Genomic DNA, 19544 nt, shown 5'->3' on the forward strand with positions numbered 1-19544 from the left:
GCGACAGTGCACAGGACCAGAGGACTTGGATGTGTGGTATCCAACTTGAATCCCTGGCACTGCACAGATCAGAGCTGAGCTGTGCTCTGGTCTCTTACTCTTCCTTTCTCATCAAAACAAATTAATAAGTCTTAACAAAAAAGGAACAAACTATTAAAGGCTGGGAAGATAGGATAATGGATATACAACAGACTTTCATACTAAGAAGCTGTAAGGTTCCAGGTTCAAGCCCAGGCATTGCTATAAGCCTGAGCTGAGTGAGCTGTGTTTCCTGTCAGAAACTGTACAAAGAAGGAAAGAAGAGGAAGAGGGAGAGAGAGAGAGAGAGAGAGAGAGAGAGAGAGAGAGAATGGAAGAGGGAAGGAAAGAAAAGAGAAAAGGAAGACAGGAAAGAAAGAGGGAAAGAATTTCTGAGTTATGTGGTGAGAATTCACATATCTGTCCGTCTGAAGCTTAAGGTGGAAGAACAGAGAAGGTTAGAATATCAAAGGTGAAGCACAAGCAAAGGGGTAAGAGTACTGATGGAATATTATATTGATTCTGTAACCTGTTTCTCTCCTCTCTTTCAGGAAACTCCTGACATCCCCTCAGCTACTCAGGGTCTCCTCTGGCCAGTGTTTCAGCTAGAGGGCAAGGATGGAGAGGTATGGGGGTGCTCGCCTCTGCAGCTGCCTGGCTGTGCTCACTTTCCTCCCAGGCCTGGGCCTGGCGCAATATGATGTCTGGTCCCAGTACCCTGAGTACTTTCAGCAGCCAGCGCCCGAGTATCACCGGCCCCAGGCACCCTCGGACGTGGTGAAGGTCCAGCTGCGCCTGGCAGGGCAGAAGAGGAAGCATAGCGAGGGCCGGGTGGAGGTGTACTACAATGGGCAGTGGGGCACTGTGTGTGATGATGACTTTTCCATTCACGCCGCTCACGTCGTCTGCCGGGAGCTGGGCTATGTGGAGGCCAAGGCCTGGACTGCCAGCTCCTCTTATGGCAAAGGGGAAGGTAAGACATACTCTGCCTTGGAACTGGGTGCTGCACGCTGGTGTCACCCAAGACAATTGGAGTGGGAGAAGCTTTAGTCACTCTCAAATGTGACTTCATGGCCATACTCCATCTGGGTGACCTTTTCTGTCTATGCAGGAAAGTGGGAGCTGAGGAGTGCTAGCTGGGGAGTGACCAGTTGTCCTGTTTTGTCTGCTGATGTCTTGGTTCTCACTTGGAAAGTCTCATATTCCAGGAAACATCTATTTTTTAAAATTTATTTTATTGAATTGAGATAGAGAAATTGAGAGGAAAAGAGTGGAAGATAGACAGGGATAGAGAAAGAGGGGCATTTGTAACACTAATTCATTGCCCAAGAAGCTTAGCTCCCCCACCCCCGGGTGGGAACAAGGGACTTGAACCTTGGTCTTTGCACGTGGTGACATGTGTGCTAAACCCAATGTGCTACCACCTGGCCCCAGGAAGCATACTATCTTAGACAAACCAGACAGGTTGGTGAACCTGGGTAGGGACTGAAGTCAGTCTGTGTTCCTTTCTCAAGCCTCATGCCCTGCCTGGGAGACCTTTCTCCAAGCATTGTCTTTTGCTCTATGTCATAAAGGCTACCCCAAAGCTAGTGTTCCCTCACCTTTTCTAGAGCTCTCTATTTCAGCACTGACATGCTGTCTCAGGCTTTGAGTTTCTTCACTCTTGGCTGACTTTTTTCCTCTCTTGTCAAGTTCAAATTCTCTCTCTCTTTTTAATTTAATTCATTTTATTTCAATGAGAGCAATACAAAGTGGAAGACACACACACAGGGGAGGGGGAGAGAGAGAGAGAGAGAACAGAGCAGAGCAGAGCACTGCTCAGCTCTAGCTTATGGTGGTGCTGGAGACTCAGTCTGGGATCTCTGAGCCTCTAGCATGAAAGTCTTTTTGCATAACCATATGCTGTCCTCCAGCCCATCAGTCTCTCTTCAAGTGATTATGGTCTTGTTAAGAGTTGTAAGAGGGGGGTTCCCGGAAGATGGTGGACTGAGAAGCTGCTAGTGGCTTGAGCTCTGACCACATCTTCTGGAAACGGTAGGATTTTCTGCCTTTAGTAGGCCAGTCAATAAGGGGTCCTAGCGGTGACACCAAGGAGGTGACTATAACTTAATTTGGGTTAAAAAATAGAGTAGAAGGTCTGGCTTCTGTAATTGCTTCCCCGCTGAACATGGGCGTTGACTGATCGGTCCATACTCCCAGTCTGCCTCTCTCTTTCCCTAGTAGGGTGGAGCTCTGGGGAAGCTGAGCTCCAGGACATATTGGTGGGGTCTTCAATCCAGGGAAGTCTGGCCGGCATCCTGATGACACCTGGAACCTGGTGACTGAAAAGAGAGTTAACATACAAATTGTTAATTAATCCTTTCTTAAATTAAAAAAAAAATGTATAGTCTAAAAAAAAAAAAAGTGGGAAAAAAATAAAAAATAAAAAAAAATAGAGTAGAAAAAAAGGGAAAATTTTTTTTTCTTTTAAATTATTAATCCAAAAGTGCACCCCCCCCCATAGCCAGTCCCTGGGGACCAGCTCCTAGCAGGCTGCCCTGCTGAGCTTCTTTCTTTACCATGATTCCTGTCCCACAAGGGAGTATCATTCATTCTAAGTCTATTCCCTTCTGAAATCTCTGGCCTTTTTTCTTTCTAAGTATCCAACCCCCCACCCCACACCGCATAGCTAATTAAATAATTAAAAATAAATAAATAAAAAACTCTTTCCTTTCAACGCTCTTTTATTACTGCTCTTTTTCTTCTCTCTCTCTTTTTTTTCTTTTTCTCATTCTTGTCATCCCTTCTTCCTTAATCCTACAGTTTCCAAAGCCACAGGCCCCATACCCCACAGCACCAAACATTGTGCTTTGACTGAATTCACTGATACACGTTTGGGAATTATTTTGGGGAAGAATTCTGACTCAGAGTGGACTCTCACTGCGAGTATCTCTGCTCAACTTCCCTTCCTCCTTTAGATACCCCTAGAATATACAGTGGATAGTAGATTTGCATAACTGCCTATTTCAGCTATCCTTGTCTAGTCCTGAGGTTTGTTTTTTATTTATTTATTTTCTTTCTTAACAATCAGCTGCCTCACGAGGTTTGAGGTAATCTGGGACAGGGTATTTTTTTACCCTGCTCTATTTTATTATTAATATTATATAAAGGCATATATCTTCCCCCCCCTTTAGGTTGATCATAATTAACTCTTAGGGTATCTTTCATTGCTAGGGTAATGGGCGTCTTATCTATTGTTGGAGGAACTTGTCTCGTTACTCTTACCTCCTCTATAGACTCTCCCCTTCCTCCTCCTCCTAGCTAATTAAAAAAATAAAATAAAATTAAATTAAATTAAAAACAAAGTAATAAAAAAAAACTTCCCTTTCACTGATCTTTAATTACAGCTTTTTCTTATCTTTTCTCTTTTCTCTCTCTTTTTTCTTTTTTCTTTTTTTTTTATCTTGTAATACACTTCTTCCTTCCTTCTTTGCCTTTCTGAATTTGTGAATTATTTTGGGGAAGAAATCTGACTCAGAGTGGACTCTCTATGTGTATATCTCTGCTCTACTTCCCTTTCCTCTCTTGTTACCCCTGGAATATACAGTGGATAGTAGATTTGCATAACTGTCTATTCTTGCTATCCCTTCTTTCTTTTCTCTTTCTTCTTCACTGGGACTTGGTTACTATTTTTTCATGGACTGGAGACATTGTTTGGCTAACTGGTAGTGATTAAACTGCTTCAATACTTGCTTCAGTTGCTATTGTAATTCCTGAGGTTGGTGAGTGCAATTGTCATAAAGGTATTTAGTACAGTGTTGCTTGTACTCAAGACACAACAACTGAGGAACAACAGAGCATAAAAAAGAAACACATAAATCAAAAAAATGGGTAGATTAAAAACAAATAAAACTGCTACTCCAATGAATGAAGACAAGAGCCCAGAAGAAACTACAAATCAGCCAGAAGTAACCATAGATAAGAAAAGTGTGCAAGCAATAATAAACTTATTAATCACAGAAATGAAAACAACATTGGAGGAAAGGAATGGCAGTATTAGGGAAACAACAGATGAGACCCCCAAGGAAAATACTGATTATCTTGAGGCAATTAGAGAACTGAAAGCTGAAATAGCTGTAATGAAGAAAGAAGCTGTGGGAAGGGAAAGCAGACTAACAGAAGCAGAAAACAGAATTAGTCAGACAGAGGATGAGTGAGAGAAAACTAAGAAAGAGGTGAAAGAGCTCAAAAAGAGATTGAGAGACACTGAAAACAACAACAGAGACATATGGGATGATCTCAAAAGAAGTAACATTCATATAATTGGCCTGCCAGAGGAAGAAAGAGAGGAAGGGGAAGCAAACATTCTAGAGGAAATAATAGAAGAAAACTTCCCAGACCTGAATAACAGAAAGGACATCAAGATTCAAGAGTCCCAGAGAGTTCCAAACAGAATCAACCCAGACCTGAAGACACTAAGACACATCATAGTCACAATGAGAAGGAGTAAGGATAAAGAAAGGATCCTAAAGGCTGCAAGAGAGAAACAAAAAGTCACATACAGGGGAAAACCCATAAGATTATCTGCAGACTTCTCCACTCAAACTCTAAAAGCCAGAAGAGAATGGCAAGATATCTATCGAGCCCTGAATGAAAAAGGGTTTCAACCAAGGATAATATATCCTGCTAGACTTTCATTCAAACTAGATGGAGGGATCAAAACCTTCTTAGACAAACAACAGTTAAAGGAGGCAACCATCACCAAGCCGGCCCTGAAAGAGGTTCTAAAAGACCTCTTATAAACAAGAACATCACTATAATACTGGCAATATATCAGAGCAAACAAAAAAATTTTTTTTGAACAATGGCACTACAATACATTAAATCCATAATATCAATAAATGTCAATGGCTTAAACTCACCCATCAAAAGGCACAGAGTGAGGGGATGGATCAGAAAACATAACCCAACCATATGCTGCTTGCAAGAATTCCATCTGTCACAACAAGATAAACACAGATTTAAAGTGAAAGGATGGAAAACTATCATACAGGCTAAGGGACCACAAAAAAGGGCAGGAACAGCCATTCTCATCTCAGAAACAATAGATGTTAAATTAAATAAAGTAATACAAGATAGGCAAGGACATTACATAATGATTAGAGGATCAATTAGCCAAGAAGACTTAACAATTATTTACATCTATGCACCCAGTGAGGAACCATCTAAATATGTCAAGCACTTACTGAAAGAATTTCAAAAATACACCAGTAGTAATACAATAATAGTGGGAGACTTCAATACCCCACTCTCACACTTAGACAGATCAAAGCAGAGAACCAACAAAGATACAAGAGAATTGAATGAAGAGACTGACAGACTAGACCTCTTGGACATTTTCAGAATCCTTCATCCCAAAAAACTGGAATACACCTTCTTTTCAAATCCACATAACACATACTCAAGGATAGACCACATGTTAGGCCACAAAGACAGCATCAATAAATTCAAGACCATTGAAATCATCCCAAGTATCTTCTCAGACCACAGTGGAGTAAAACTAACATTTAACAACAAACAGAAAATTATTAAAAGTCAAAGAATTTGGAAACTAAACAACATACTCCTTAAGAACCACTGGGTCAGAGATTCACTCAAGCAGGAAATTCAAATGTTCTTGGAAACAAATGAAAATGAAGACACAACCTATCAAAATATTTGGGAAACAGCTAAAGCAGTACTGAGAGGGAAACTTATAGCCATACAATCACATATTAAACACCAAGAAAAAGCTCAAATGAACAACCTTACTGCACACCTCAAGGACTTAGAGGAAGAGGAACAAAGGAACCCTAAAGCAACCAGAAGGACAGAAATCACTAAAATTAGAGCAGAAATAAACAGCATCGAAAATAAAAGAACCATACAAAAGATCAATGAAGCCAAATGTTGGTTCTTTGAAAGATTAAACAAAATTGACAAACCCCTAGCCAGACTCACCAAACAAAAAAGAGAGAAGACTCAAATTAATAGAATTGTAAACGATGGAGGAGACATCACAACTGACACCACAGAAATCCAGAGAACCCTGCGAAACTTCTATAAAGAACTATACGCCACCAAGCTAGAGAATCTGGAAGAAATGGAACAATTCCTAGAAGCATATGCCCTTCCAAAACTGAACCAAGATGAACTACAAAATCTAAATGCACCAATCACAGACAAAGAAATTGAAACCGTTATTAAGAATCTCCCCAACAACAAAAGTCCTGGACCAGATGGCTTCACAAACGAATTCTACAAAACTTTCAGGAAACAGTTAGTACCCATACTTCTGAAGCTTTTCCATAAGATTGAAGAAGCAGGAATACTCCCTTCCACCTTCTATGAAGCCAACATCACCCTGATACCAAAAGCTGATAGGGACAGAACAAAAAAGGAAAACCACAGACCAATATCTCTGATGAACATAGATGCCAAAATATTAGATAAGATCTTGGCCAACCGGATACAGCAACGTATCAAAAAGATTGTTCATCATGACCAAGTGAGATTCATCCCAGGAATGCAAGACTGGTTCAACATCCATAAGTCAATCAATGTCATTCACCACATCAATAAAAGCAATGCCAAAAACCACATGATTATCTCAATAGATGCAGAGAAAGCCTTTGACAAAATCCAACACCCATTCATGCTCAAAACCCTACAAAAAATGGGAATAGATGGGAAATTCCTCAAGATAGTGGAGTCTATATATAGCAAACCTACAGCCAACATCATACTCAATGGACAGAAGCTGAAAGCATTCCCTCTCAGATCGGGGACTAGACAGGGCTGTCCACTGTCACCATTACTCTTCAACATAGTACTGGAAGTTCTTGCCATAGCAATCAGGCAAGAGAAAGAAATCAAAGGAATACAGATTGGAAGGGAAGAAGTCAAGCTCTCACTATTTGCAGATGATATGATAGTATACATAGAAAAACTTAAAGAATCCAGCAGAAAACGACGGGAAGTTATTAGGCAATATATCAAGGTATTAGGCTACAAAATCAATGTACAAAAATCAGTGGCATTTCTTTATGCAAACACTAAATCTGAAGAAGACATCCAGAAATCACTCCCCTTTATCGTTTCAGCAAAATCAATCAAATACCTAGGAATAAAGTTGACCAAAGAAGTGAAAGACTTGTATACTGAAGAGTTGTAAGGGAGGACAAGTATTGGAGTCCTGTCCAGAGTTAGATATTTTGTTGTTGGAATTTCACAGCTCTGTGCCCACATTTTTAGAGAGAGAGAGAGAGAGAAAAGGAGATAATGTGTACAGAAGATACAACATTGAAGCTCCCTTTAGTCCAGAGTACTCCCATGTGGTATACAAGGGGTGCACCTGGCAAAACCCGCATCCTCACAGATTAACTATGCCTCTGGCTTTGACCTAACTATTATTTTAGTGCGAGACACTTTGGCTTTTTTTCCCATCTGGATGTTGGGTTCTCTGAGGACACTTCTGATACGCTCATAGTCTGTGGATATTAGATAAAGGTAAAGGGCATTTAATTTATGACCTAGTTCTGTTCCTGAAACCTGGTCAATAAGCAAAGTTGTCAATAAATGAGGAGTTGTCCCTTACTGGCATTTCAGAATGCTGGTTGTAACTCTGAGCTGTTGATCAGCAAGGAGGTCACGACCTGAGGCCTAGCTGTATTAAAAAAAGAAATCCAGGAGCTCAGACATCCCCTCTCTCCTTGGTAAAACAAAGGTTGCTTCTATACCTGGCTGAGAGCTTAAGGCTGATGTGCTCAAACTCCCATCCTGAACTGATGGAGTCAAACCTGGGGCGAGTATAAGGATCCCTTGGGGTAGAGGCTAACCTATGACATTCTTTTAAAAGCCCCAGACTGGAGCCCAGGAGTCTGAAAATTTTAGAGTCTCCTCAGTAATTGTAAACATAGCCAGGAGCCAGGCACTTATGTATTTGTTAGAGCACACACCATGTAGGAAAATCTGGGTTCAACCTGTGTGTGGGGGGGGGGGGTGGGGGGAGATGGGGAAGTTCCATAAGTGATAGAGCAGTGTCTCTTTTCAAGTGTTCCTCTTTCTCTCTCCCCTTTTACCACTTCATTTCTCTATTAGGGAACAAAAGAAAAAAAAAAGTAGCCATCTAGAGAGGTGGAGTCATCACAGAGGCACTGAACCCCAGCAATAACTCTGGTGACAAAAAATTAATTAAGAGAGGCCAGGTTGTGGAGCACATAGTTGAGTGCACATGCTATAGTGCATAAGGACCCGGGTTTGAGCCCCCAGTTCCCACCTACAGGGGAAAGCTTCACTAGTGGTAAAGCAGTGTTGCAGGTGTCTCTCTGTCTCTCTCCCTCTCTATTACCCCCTTCCCTCTCAATTTCTGGCTGTCTCTATCCAATAAATAAGTAAAGATAATAAATTTAAAAAGTTAATCAAATTTTATTTATATACAAATACAGTAAAAAAATAAATGTAGTAAGGTTTAGGTATCTTCATAATAGATCACTTATGGTTTCTTCTGTTATTGTAGAAATTACTATTATTCCTGTTATTCTAAAAAGGAAGTGACATCCCATACAAGTTTTATGTCTGTGCAACTGAATATGCCATGGTGATCAACCAAATCAAGAGCCTGCCAGGTTCCTTAACAGTGACGAGAGCAAATGCAGCAAAGATAAAATAGCAAATGCTCAGCTTTTAAACTCATTTCCTGTCTCTTTATAGCAGTTCCAGATACTTCTTCATATGTTTGCATTTCTGTGGATTCTCTTAGCTGAGTGAGCCATGGGTGACATCAGATTTATGTGTTCTATTTCAGGCCCAATTATTTTCTAATAAGTATTTTCCAATGTATTCAATGTATTAAATACAGTGACAATTTTATTATTTTATTTTATGTCTTGACTTCAAACAATCTAAAATTACTGTCTTATTCTCTGGAGGTAAGGGCCAGGGAAATAGCATAGTGGTTATGCACATGACATTGATGAGGCTCTGAGTCTCAGATTCAATCTTTGGTACAATCTGGTAAAAAATTAACAAATAAACAAATACGTAAAAACAGTTGCTTGCTGCTACAAATACAGAGATGAATGAGACACAATCTTAAAGCTATTTTCAAGAACTCAAGAGGCTTCAAAGTGATTTGCATTTAAAAATATTCTAAATGAGTATTATAGCTTAAGGTTCTGCAGACCTATATTCTTCCTGGAAGCTTTAATGTGAAAATCTATTTCTTTGCCTTTTCCACCATCTAAACATCGCATGTTTTGCCTCCCCAGGTCCTTTATCTAGAAGATCTCACTCACAGGTGAGACTTAAAAAACAAAGAAAGGGAAAGCACAGGTTGAAACTTAGAGCAGCTATAGTCTATTGCAGCAGATTCAGGGACTCTAAAGGGAGAAGGTGGAAGACGTTGGAAACAGGGCAAAGGAACTAGTACACTATGGTGGAGGAAGAGGACATTTTATGCTTCCCTACATTTGCATTTTACCTGAAGGCAGCTGGAGATGTAGGGTAAAGTGACACAGATTTTCCCATCTAAGGATGATGATGGAGGGAAGTTCAAGAGGATAGATTAAAATCTCATTTCATGGAGAGCCCAAACGGGGGAAGGAGGAAGGCCCTACATGGAGGAGGTGACTGTGAAAAGCTACAAAAATGGATTGACTACAGGTCTCTATAAAGGTTACTGTACTAGGAAGTGGATGAGGGACATAGGTGCAAAGCAGAAGGGTTGAAGTAGAGATGGGGGTACAGTTATTGACAGTGACAAAAACTGACCTTGGAAGAGTAACTGGTGTTGGTTGGAAGAAAGACAGTGGGAAAAGAAAGTGTAGTAATTCAAGAGGTCAGGAGTACTGAAAAGTCATCTAAGTGGATCTTGAAATCTTCAAGACTTAAGAAAGGAGAAATATCAAAGAGGGGAAAAGAGAATGGATGCTAAAATTCTTACACTGTCATGTCTACAAAGCATTAAGGATTATGCAGGCAATGTAAGGTGGCACTTGAATTGCATCGTGAGATCTTATTAAAAAAAAACATAGGTGTATTTGAATTTCACCAGCATCAATGGAAACTTTTTAACATTAGGTTCATATAAACAGTCCTTGATTGATTCATGTTTATGTGGGAACATGTTAAAAGCAGCTGGCAAATGCCATGGGCACAGTGAGTAGAGAATGTGACTAGTGCCCTGGGGAGTGCTAGCTCTGTGCCCAGGGGGAACACCTTAGCTGAAGCTCTAAGAGCCCCTCCTGGTGCACTTGATATCACCATCACTGACACCTGTGAAGTTCAGGCTACAGTGGTGATTCTGGAAAGAGCACTATGAACTTAGTGGGTTTTCCAGCCTGACCCCCTTAAGAGATCTCTTCACTCCAAGTGTCTCTGAACTCATGGAAGTCCTGGATCTTTTTTAGAAGACTCTAGAAGGGCAACTGCCCCACTTTCCCCCTCCAGATCGGTCTCTCAGCAGCCTGAACTGTGATGGCTCTCTTCTTTGCCTGTCTTCAGAGTTTCAGGTTTCGGATCTTATCACCACTGTTTCCTGCTACCTCCACAGACCCACCCCCCATTTCAGATCAGTGATGAATGCAGCAGTTGGCCACAGTGTGGCCCCAAAGATGCCTACTGGGACAACTTCCATTGCTCCACCAGCTCAAGGGAACATTGACACTCAAATAGAATTGCATCTGTGATCTTTTTTTTTTTTTTAATATTTATTTATTTTCCTTTTTTGTTGCCCTTTTTTTTATTGCTATTGTAGTTACTATTATTGTTGTTATTGATGTTGTCTTTGTTGGATAGGAAAGAGAGAAATGGAGAGAAGAGGGAAAGACAGGGGGGGAGAGAAAGATAGACATCTGCAGACCTGCTTCACCGCCTGTGAAGTGACTCCCCTGCAGGTGAGGAGCCGAGGGCTCGAAACGGGATCCTTACACCAGTCCTTACACTTGGCGCGCCACGTGCACTTAACCCACTGCGCTACTGCCCGACCCCCCCTGCACTATGATCTTTTATCTTCCTCTTGGCTTATTTGTTTATCTAGCCTTTCTCTTTTTTCCAAGACCATTTCCCATTTTTTAGAGTAAATGAGTAGAGAAAGAAAAAATGACATTTTTTACTTCCAATTAACTGGCTATTTGTTTTCAAAGTTTGACCTTCCCCCACCCCCTACTCCACTGTCATTCTATTAGCAACTCTGAGATGAGTAGCTTCAGTGGTGGTGATGGGGGTGAAGGGGAGAGTTGGGTAACCTAGTCTTGTGAGAACATGGGGCAGGGGTGGTGGTGGCTACTTTCAGTAACTCTGTCACAGAGTAAAGCACGCCCTGTGAGATATGTCCCCATTCCCCACCCTGGCAGCTTTGTCACAGAGTTCCAGAGCAGAAGCCCCCATTTCAGATGTGGAGGATCCTTTCTGATGCTAGTACTTAGCAAGACAAACATCGGTTTGTTGTTGAAACGACAAATGATTAGGGAGCATATGTTTCAGTAGAGCTTGATGGCTTGAAAAATGGGCCAAGTTGGAAAACCTCAGCCCACATGTTTTCAATAAGCTCTTTGTTCCCCCATGGTGCTGCTGCGATGCTCTCCTTGAGCCCTGATGGCCATTCGTCACAGTGGACACATGATAGCCAAGCCTGGAAGGTGGGAGATGGGCCCCGTGTCCTCCCTGTCCTGGATGAGCCTCATTTCTCCTTGATTTTTCTCATCTCTGTAACAGGAGTGTTTTCCTCTGTGCCTCACAGTATAGAATCTACTGTGTTTTTTTTGATTTATTGGGAGAATGAAGAGAAAAGCGAGATTGAGCTTGTGCTAGGCATATGCATTTCCTCATGACTTTACTTGGCAATGTGCTTGTTGGGTACCATTATTTCCACTCTAGAAATGAGAACCTGGTTATGTTAGGTAGTTAGCCAAGTCATGGAGTGCTGAAGCCAGAGGCAGAAAGAAACTGAGCTTTGGTTTGATTCCACTATCCTATGAAGATCCAAATGTAACTAAGGGAAAAATAAGAGGCTTGATTGTTTTGTCCCATTCCATTTTGTCGTGCACTTGTAAAATGAATCATTAATCTAAAACCCTCTATTTATTTACCAGGTATATATAGAAAAATTGAAAAGGGAGTGGGAGATAGAGAGGAAGAGAGACAGAGAAACACCTGCAGCCCTGTTTCACCACTTGTGAAACTTTCCTCCTACAGGTAGGGACCAGGGCCTTGAACCTGGGTCCTTGTGCACTGTAGTGTGTGCTTAACCAGGTGCACCACTGTCTGGCTCCCTAAAATCCTTCAATGCATAACAAAACATTTAAATTATAGAAGAGATTACAACTATTTCACAAACAGTTCACGAAACACTTTCATGTTGTGAAAAGAATCTCCAGGACACTCCTCATCTTGCAAAACTGGGACTCTATACCCACAAAACAACTCCCACTTTACTCTTGATCCAGCCTCTGGCAACCACCATTCTACTTTCTGTGAATTTGACTTCTCTAGAAACTTCATTTAAGTGGAATCAGATGGTATTTGTCTTTCTGTCCCTGGCACATTTCACTTAGCATAATGAATTCAAGGTTCATCCATGTTGCAGCATGTGTCAGAATTTCCTTCTTCTCTGAGGCTGTCATTCTAGCGTTTGTATAGGCTATGATTTGTAGAGGGAGTCTTTGATTGTTGCCATGTTTGCGCTACTGGAAATAATTCTGTAGTGCTTGTTAGAGTGTAATGTCTCTTGGAGACCCTGCTTTTGATCATTTTGGGGGCGTGTCCAGAAGTGGGATGCTAAATCATACGGCAATTCTATTTTTAATTTCTTGAGGACCTGCCAAAGTGTCTCCCTTAGGGGCTGCACCACTTTATATTCCTGCCAGAAGTACACAAGAGTTCCAGTTTCTCGGCCTCACCAACACATATTATTTGCTCTCCCCCCCTTTTTTTTAAATAGTAGCTATCTGAATGGGTGATGCCTCCTGGTGGTTAACATGCTAAGACCTTGTTTGCTGAGTCCTTGGCTGGTGCAGATCAGGTAAAGGCACAGGAGGTGAACTGAGTCCCATGGCTCTTCAGGCAGACTGCCAGGCTAAAACCCAGCCCTGTCTGGCACTGCTACTGAAACTTGACATGGCCACTCAGTGGGTTAGTATAGCTGCACTGTCTCTGAATCAATGAATGGGAAATACTAGGAAGAGAAAAGAACTCTGAATAGGTCCTCCAGGATTACGATTCCTGTCATAGTGGATAACTTTGTGTGTTGTTCACTCTGAGCCAGAATTCTGTTTCTGTGATGTGAAAATGCCAATTCTACTTTGTCCTCTTTTGTCCGCTGAGGTATGGAAATGTTAAGGGAGGCAATACATGTGAAAATACCTTCAAACCATCTAGTTTGGGGACCCATGTATGGTTCACTTCATAGACCAGGGTTTGACTGAGGACCAGGGTTTGTGTTTCAGGTCACCACATGGGAGTCTCATGGGGGGGGGGGGGGGAAGCTTCGTGAGTGGTGGGTCAGTGCTGTGATGTTTCTTCTTCTCTTTCTGTCTCCCCTATCTATCTCACTATTTTTCCCTTTCTCTCTAGAGCAGGAGTAGGGAACATCTGACTTGTTGGCTGTGTATGGCCTGTGAAATGACTTGGTCTGGCTGTGCCAAAGCAACTGTAGGTGGACTTGAAATTCAGTAAACCTAGGAACTTTCTTAACAACATTAAACACTGGTTTTCAAGTTGATAATGTGTATGGCACACATGTGATGTTATAAATATCCAAATGGCCCTTGGCAGAAAAAAGATTTCCTACCTTTGCTCTAGAGGAAAGAGAGAAAGGAAAGAAAAAAAAAGAAAAGAAAAGAAAAGAAAAAGTTTGCCTTGATTAGTGGAGTTATATAAACATAGAACCCTAGCAATAACTCTGGTGGCAAAATAAACGAATAAATAAAACTGGGTTTTGATTATCAAACTCTATTAATAGAACTATAACTATCATATTACTTTTTTATTTTTATTTTTTTAGTAACTCTGGGCCAACAATAAAAAAAGCATAAGCCATGTAGTATTACTAAGCTGCACAAGTTCCTGAAATTTAAGTGTGAGTTGATTTTTGTCCAGACTCCTAAAGCTAAGCTCAAAGTCCTGAGCCATAGTTCAAACCCAGTTTGGTAGCCAAAGTCCCTGTTCTTTTCACTATCTCATGTAGATTCCAGGATAGCTCTGATTTTTGTCCTAGTCCTATTCACTTCTGTCTATCACATCTCTAAAACAACTGCCTGTTCTGATAAGGAGCCTAGATGGTCTAGAACAGCAGGTAACATTTAAAAAAATATTTTTAATATTTATTTATTTTCCCTTTTGTTGTCCTTGTTTTTTTATTGTTGTTGTTGTTGTTATTGATGTTGTCATTGGATAGGACAGAGAAAAATGGAGAGAGGAGGGGGAGACAGAGAGGGAGAGAAAGATAGACACCTGCAGACCTGCTTCACCGCCTGTGAAGCACCTCCCCTGCAGGTGGGGAGGCGGGGGCTCGAACCAGGATCCTTAAGCTGGTCATTTCTCTTTGCACCACGTGCACTTAACCTGCTGCGTTACCACCCGATTCCCTGTAGGTAACATCTTAACAAATGAGGATCAGTGGATAATCACACATGTAGTAGTTGCTGAAATTAGAGAACTGTATGCTGCCCCTAAAGACTCAGCCTTACTTTAACATGGTACTTCCTTTCTCTCTTCTCTGCTTCCTCCAGGGCCCATCTGGCTGGACAATGTCTACTGCACTGGCAAAGAGGCCACCCTTGCAGCCTGTTCCTCCAATGGCTGGGGTGTCACAGACTGTAAGCACACAGAGGATGTGGGTGTGGTGTGCAGTGACAAGAGGATTCCTGGGTTCAGGTTTGACAATTCCTTCATCAACCACATTGAGGCAAGTTATGTGTCCTTGAGTCATCATTTCTCTTCTTTCAAATAACTTAGTTCTTGCCTACTCATTCCAAGGAATCTGTGTGAACCCTCCAGGGGACTGAAGCCAATATGACTGGGTATGGGGGCAGTTGAGGGGAGGATTCTCAGAGAAAGGGACAATAAGAGTGGGAACAGGGCAGTCTAGACTCAGGGGACAATGCCAACAAAAGTGCAGAGATGTGGAGGAAGCACAGGAATACACAGACGGTACTGTTCCATCATGTGTGAATCTGGAGGGAGGTGAAGTGGGGAAGAGGAGTGTGAAGGGCCTTCTGTGTGGAGTGCAGGAGTCTGCCCTTTGGACTGGGAAGATTAGTTAGCAACTGATGGGTAACAAATTACACTGAGTTTGCAACTTCAAACAACAGATTTGTCTTATCGCACCTACTTTGTGGGTCAGGAATCCAGGCGTGGTTTAGGAGCTGGTTCTGCTCTACTTGCTCATGAGGCCACAGTCAAGCTTTTTGCTGGGGTAGGCATCTACTCACAAGTTAGGCATCACTCACAAGTCACCTAGGTGTCTGAAGGCTCTTGTCTCTTTCTGGTTGTAGACTGGAGCCTTTGGCTTGTCTCCTTATTGCTTCTCCATGGGCTTCCTTGGTGTCCTTCAGACATGGCGGTTGTGTTTCCATAAAGTCAGTGATTCAAAAGAGAAAGAGGGGTCTGGGGAGGTATCACAGTAGTAGTGCACAGGACTTTCACATCAGTAGTCCACCAATAGCCAGAGTTGGGAAGAGCTCTGGTAAAAAGAGAAGGTGGAGGGAATGACAGGGGTGGGTGGGTGGGGCACCCAGTAAAGCTCACACATTACCATGCATGAGGATGCAGGCTCAAGCCCCTGATCCTTAGCTGAAGGGAGTAAGCAATGTGCAAATTTTGTTTTTCTTCTTTTCCTGTCTCTAGCCCTTTATAAGAAAGAAAGAAAGGAATAAAGAAAGAAAGAAAGAAAGAAAGAAAGAAAGAAAGAAAGAAAGAAGGAAAATAAAAGGAAAACAAACAAACAGAAAATGGCCACTTGGAGCAGTGTCTTTGTCATGCGGGCATAAAGACCCAGTGATAACACTGGTGGGAATAAAAAAAAAAAAAGAGAGAGAGATATGGAGGGAGAGAAAGATTGATTGGGAGCACAAGACAGAGCCAGCAGTCTTTCATGACTTAATCTCAGAAGCAATCTTCCATCATTTCCCCTGAATGCTCTTGGCCACATAGACCAACCCTATATACAGTGTGGGAGGACATTACTCAAGCCTGTGAGGAAGAAGGTGGAAGTCACTGCAGGCCCAGCTCAGTGGCTACATACCTCAAGATAGTTGTCTCCAAATATGGCTGACATTCAGCATCACTTAAAAAAGGAAGATATTGGGACCTCACCCAGACCCTTTAAGTTAGAATCCTCTGGTCTGGGACCATTCTCTTCCCTGATGATTGCAGTGCTCCAGCCTCATTTGGCTAGTTAGTGTTTGGAAATGGAAAACCCAATGTTACTTTTCTACATTTGTGGCTAAAATATCAAGCACCCCCTACCATAAAATTATCCAGTATTCATTGCAATACTCTGTGCATAATTTGTGGGATGTAAGGCAAGAGGAGTAGGCAGCTTTCCTCAAGGTGCATGCTGGCTGGCATTCCTGTATCTGTGGGACCTGCCAGGTATCCGGGTCAAGAAACCTTCACTGTGCCTTAGCCTCCAGCTGACCCAGGACAGATGCTTCTGCAGAAAGGTGGCTCTGGAAATTGCCCTATTTGGGCTGAAGAGGAAGTCCTGCCCATATTGTGGGCTTCACATTTCCCTGCTGTGACTCACAGCAGCCTGCTCCTTCCTCATGGCTTCCTAGAGCACGCACAGTACCCCGGGAATGGATCCAAGCTGACATTACAGCATGGAAAAGATTTCCAGCCTCCTCTCCTGGCTGGGTGAGCCACTTCTGACAGATGCCCTTCAAATGCAGCTGCTTTATTTGGGGTAACTGGAAGAAGTTCTTATAAGCTTCATTATTGTAGTTAGTGTCTCTCTGACTGATGAAAACTTTGCTTCACAAAGTTTGTGATTTGGAGGGTGGGCTTCACAGATCATTTTCACATTTTCTGCTCTACTTTTTTATAGCCTCCCACAGAATAATTAGCACCTCATATTACATTTTTACCTTGACACTTGCTGGTTTTGAAAGTAGTTGAATTCAGTATTTGACATATTTCATCAAGAAAAATGCTTGCCACCCTTTGCACTTGCTAAACCTTATGTGGGTCCAGGGCTAGGTGGTGATGTACCTCATAGAGCACACTCATTATGTTCAAGCTGCTGGTTCCCACACAGTGAGGGAGTGATAAGCAGTATTGCAGGTGTCTTATCTCTCTCCTCTTACCTCCTCTCTCTACTTTCCTCTGTCTCTGTAACATTAAAAAGAAAGAAAGAAAAAAAAATGGCCACTGGGAGCAGTGGGTTCATCTTGCAGGCATTGAACCCTAGCAATGACAAACAAATGAATAAACAAACAGCTAAAAAAAAAAAAAAGCCTGTGTGAGTTAAAACACCACACATCCTGTCATGCCAGACAAAACAAAGACTGATGTATTAGTCTCACAGTAGCTTCCACACAGTGTAGAACTCCACAGAAAGTTTGTTCAGTACTCATCATTTTCCCCAGTTGTCCCTTTTAGAGTACCAAGGTACTTCTAGAACCTCATTTTTTAAAATGGGATTGGAGGTCCCTATAGGGCAAGGAGCATATTTTCTTCACCACCCTGGTGGTGGGAATTGTATGGAATTGTACCTGTCTTATCCTGTAGTCTTGTCATTTTTTAAATTTTATAAATAAATCAATAAGAATGTTTTTTTTAAAGAAAGAAAAAAAGAATACTATGTACTTAATTTGGGATAATGCAGCCAGGTGGTGGCACATCCAGTTGGGCACGCACATGTCCTAATGAGGTTAATATAGTCAACTCCCAACTTCTTCCAGGAGATGTAATCCAAAGACTACTGGAGTTGAAGAATACTCTAGGGTAGTACACCAAACTGAAAAGCAGTGGGAAGCATATAGACACTAATTATGCCTTCAGAGCATTGTCCAGGCTGATAGGACAAGGTGTATATTTTTGGTATCCTTAATGTTCCACTGCTTAGGCTAGAATGTCAGCACAATCCAGTTTTGGGACATTCTGGGCCTTTGGGCATAAAAAACAAATCCCTTGGTATCTTGAATAAAAAGAAGTTAGGGGCTGATGGTGTACCTGGTTGTGTGCACATGCTACCATGTTCAAGGATCCAGGTTCAAGTCTCCGTCTTCACCTGCAGGGGTAAGCTTCACAAGTGTTAAAACAGTATTTCAGGTGTTTCTTTCTCTCCCTTCCATTTCAGTTTCTCTCTGATTCTATCTACGAAAGGGAGACACAAAGGAAGAAAGAAAGAAAAAGAGAGAGAAAGAGAGAGGGGAAGGAAGGAAGGCAGGAAAGAAAGAAGAAGTTATATCACCAGTGGGTTTGGTGTTAGATAAATCAGACAACTCATCTGGCACTAGCTAAGTAAAAAAAAAATTTGGAAAAAGGACTCTGAGCAGTGCTTCATCACAAAAATGTTTATTGAGTACATCTTTGGACCAGCTCAAACACTTCATATCAGAAAAGGAAATGAGGTAGAGCCTATCAAAAACAAAACCTTATTTGGGTGGAATAGGCAGAGAAAGAACTGATTATATGTATATATTAGAGAGTTTTCTTAGGCAGGAATCACTGAAGTTTAAAAGTTGAAATGCTTAGTAAAGTATCTGGCTGGTGGTGCACCTGGTAAAGGGCACACATCACAGTGCACAAGGACCTAGGTTCAAGCCTCCAATTGCCACCAGCAGAGGGAAGCTTTATGAACAGTGAAATAGTGCTGCAGGTCTCTCTCTCTCTCGAACTACTTAACACTTTCTCAATTTCTGTCTCTTTCTTAAATAAATAAACAGAGACTATTAAAATGCTTAGTAAAATATTGGGGAGATGGTATAATGGTTTTGCAAAGGGCTCTGAGGTCCCAGGTTCAATCCCCAGCACCACTATATAAGCCAGAGCTGAACAGCACTCTGATAATAAAATAAAATAAAACAATGTTTTATTAGTTGACCTCATCCTGGCTATTTCTTGGGTGCTAGGCACGCACAAGTCACCATCTAGGACACTGTTAGAAAAGAAAACATAACCTTTGTCCTTCAGCTCCCATGACCTAAGCAGCAAGATGGAGGCTTTAGACAAAGTTGCAAGGTCACTCCAAGGCTATGAGTCTTGCTCCTAGATGAACCCACAGTGCCCAGAGAGAAGTCCTGTGGGCATGTCTGCCTTAGAGGGTGGGGTGCCATCCAAGCTTGCTATGCATTTTCCTAGAAGGCCTCCTTCTTCTGTATGTCAGGAACCCACAAGCAGACTGGGTATAGAGAGTCACACTGGGAGCTTTCTTGTCCAGCTGCAGACACTGAGGAAACTTTTCCTTACAACCTCTTCCCTCCAGTGTCTGCTGGAATTAGGTCATGGAATGGCCCAGGTTTCAGGGTGTCTGAGCAGAGCCTCTATGACTGGCCAGGAGATTC

The 19544-nt window shown here is 41.9% G+C and overlaps 1 protein-coding gene across 3 annotated transcripts in view; it reads left to right on the forward strand.

Moving 5' to 3' along the window:
• LOXL2 (lysyl oxidase like 2) overlaps nucleotides 1-19544 on the forward strand; it is a 125560-nt gene that overhangs the window by 40078 nt on the left and 65938 nt on the right. For all 3 annotated transcript variants that reach the window (XM_060178869.1, XM_060178870.1, XM_007538794.3), the window contains 2 exons: nucleotides 570-991; nucleotides 14766-14941. In XM_060178869.1, coding sequence (XP_060034852.1) covers nucleotides 637-991; nucleotides 14766-14941 — 531 coding nt within the window. In that variant the 5' untranslated portion in view covers nucleotides 570-636. The remainder of the gene's footprint in view (nucleotides 1-569; nucleotides 992-14765; nucleotides 14942-19544) is intronic.

This window comes from Erinaceus europaeus, chromosome 19 (genome assembly GCF_950295315.1).
Source record: "Erinaceus europaeus chromosome 19, mEriEur2.1, whole genome shotgun sequence".
NCBI lineage: Eukaryota > Metazoa > Chordata > Mammalia > Eulipotyphla > Erinaceidae > Erinaceus > Erinaceus europaeus.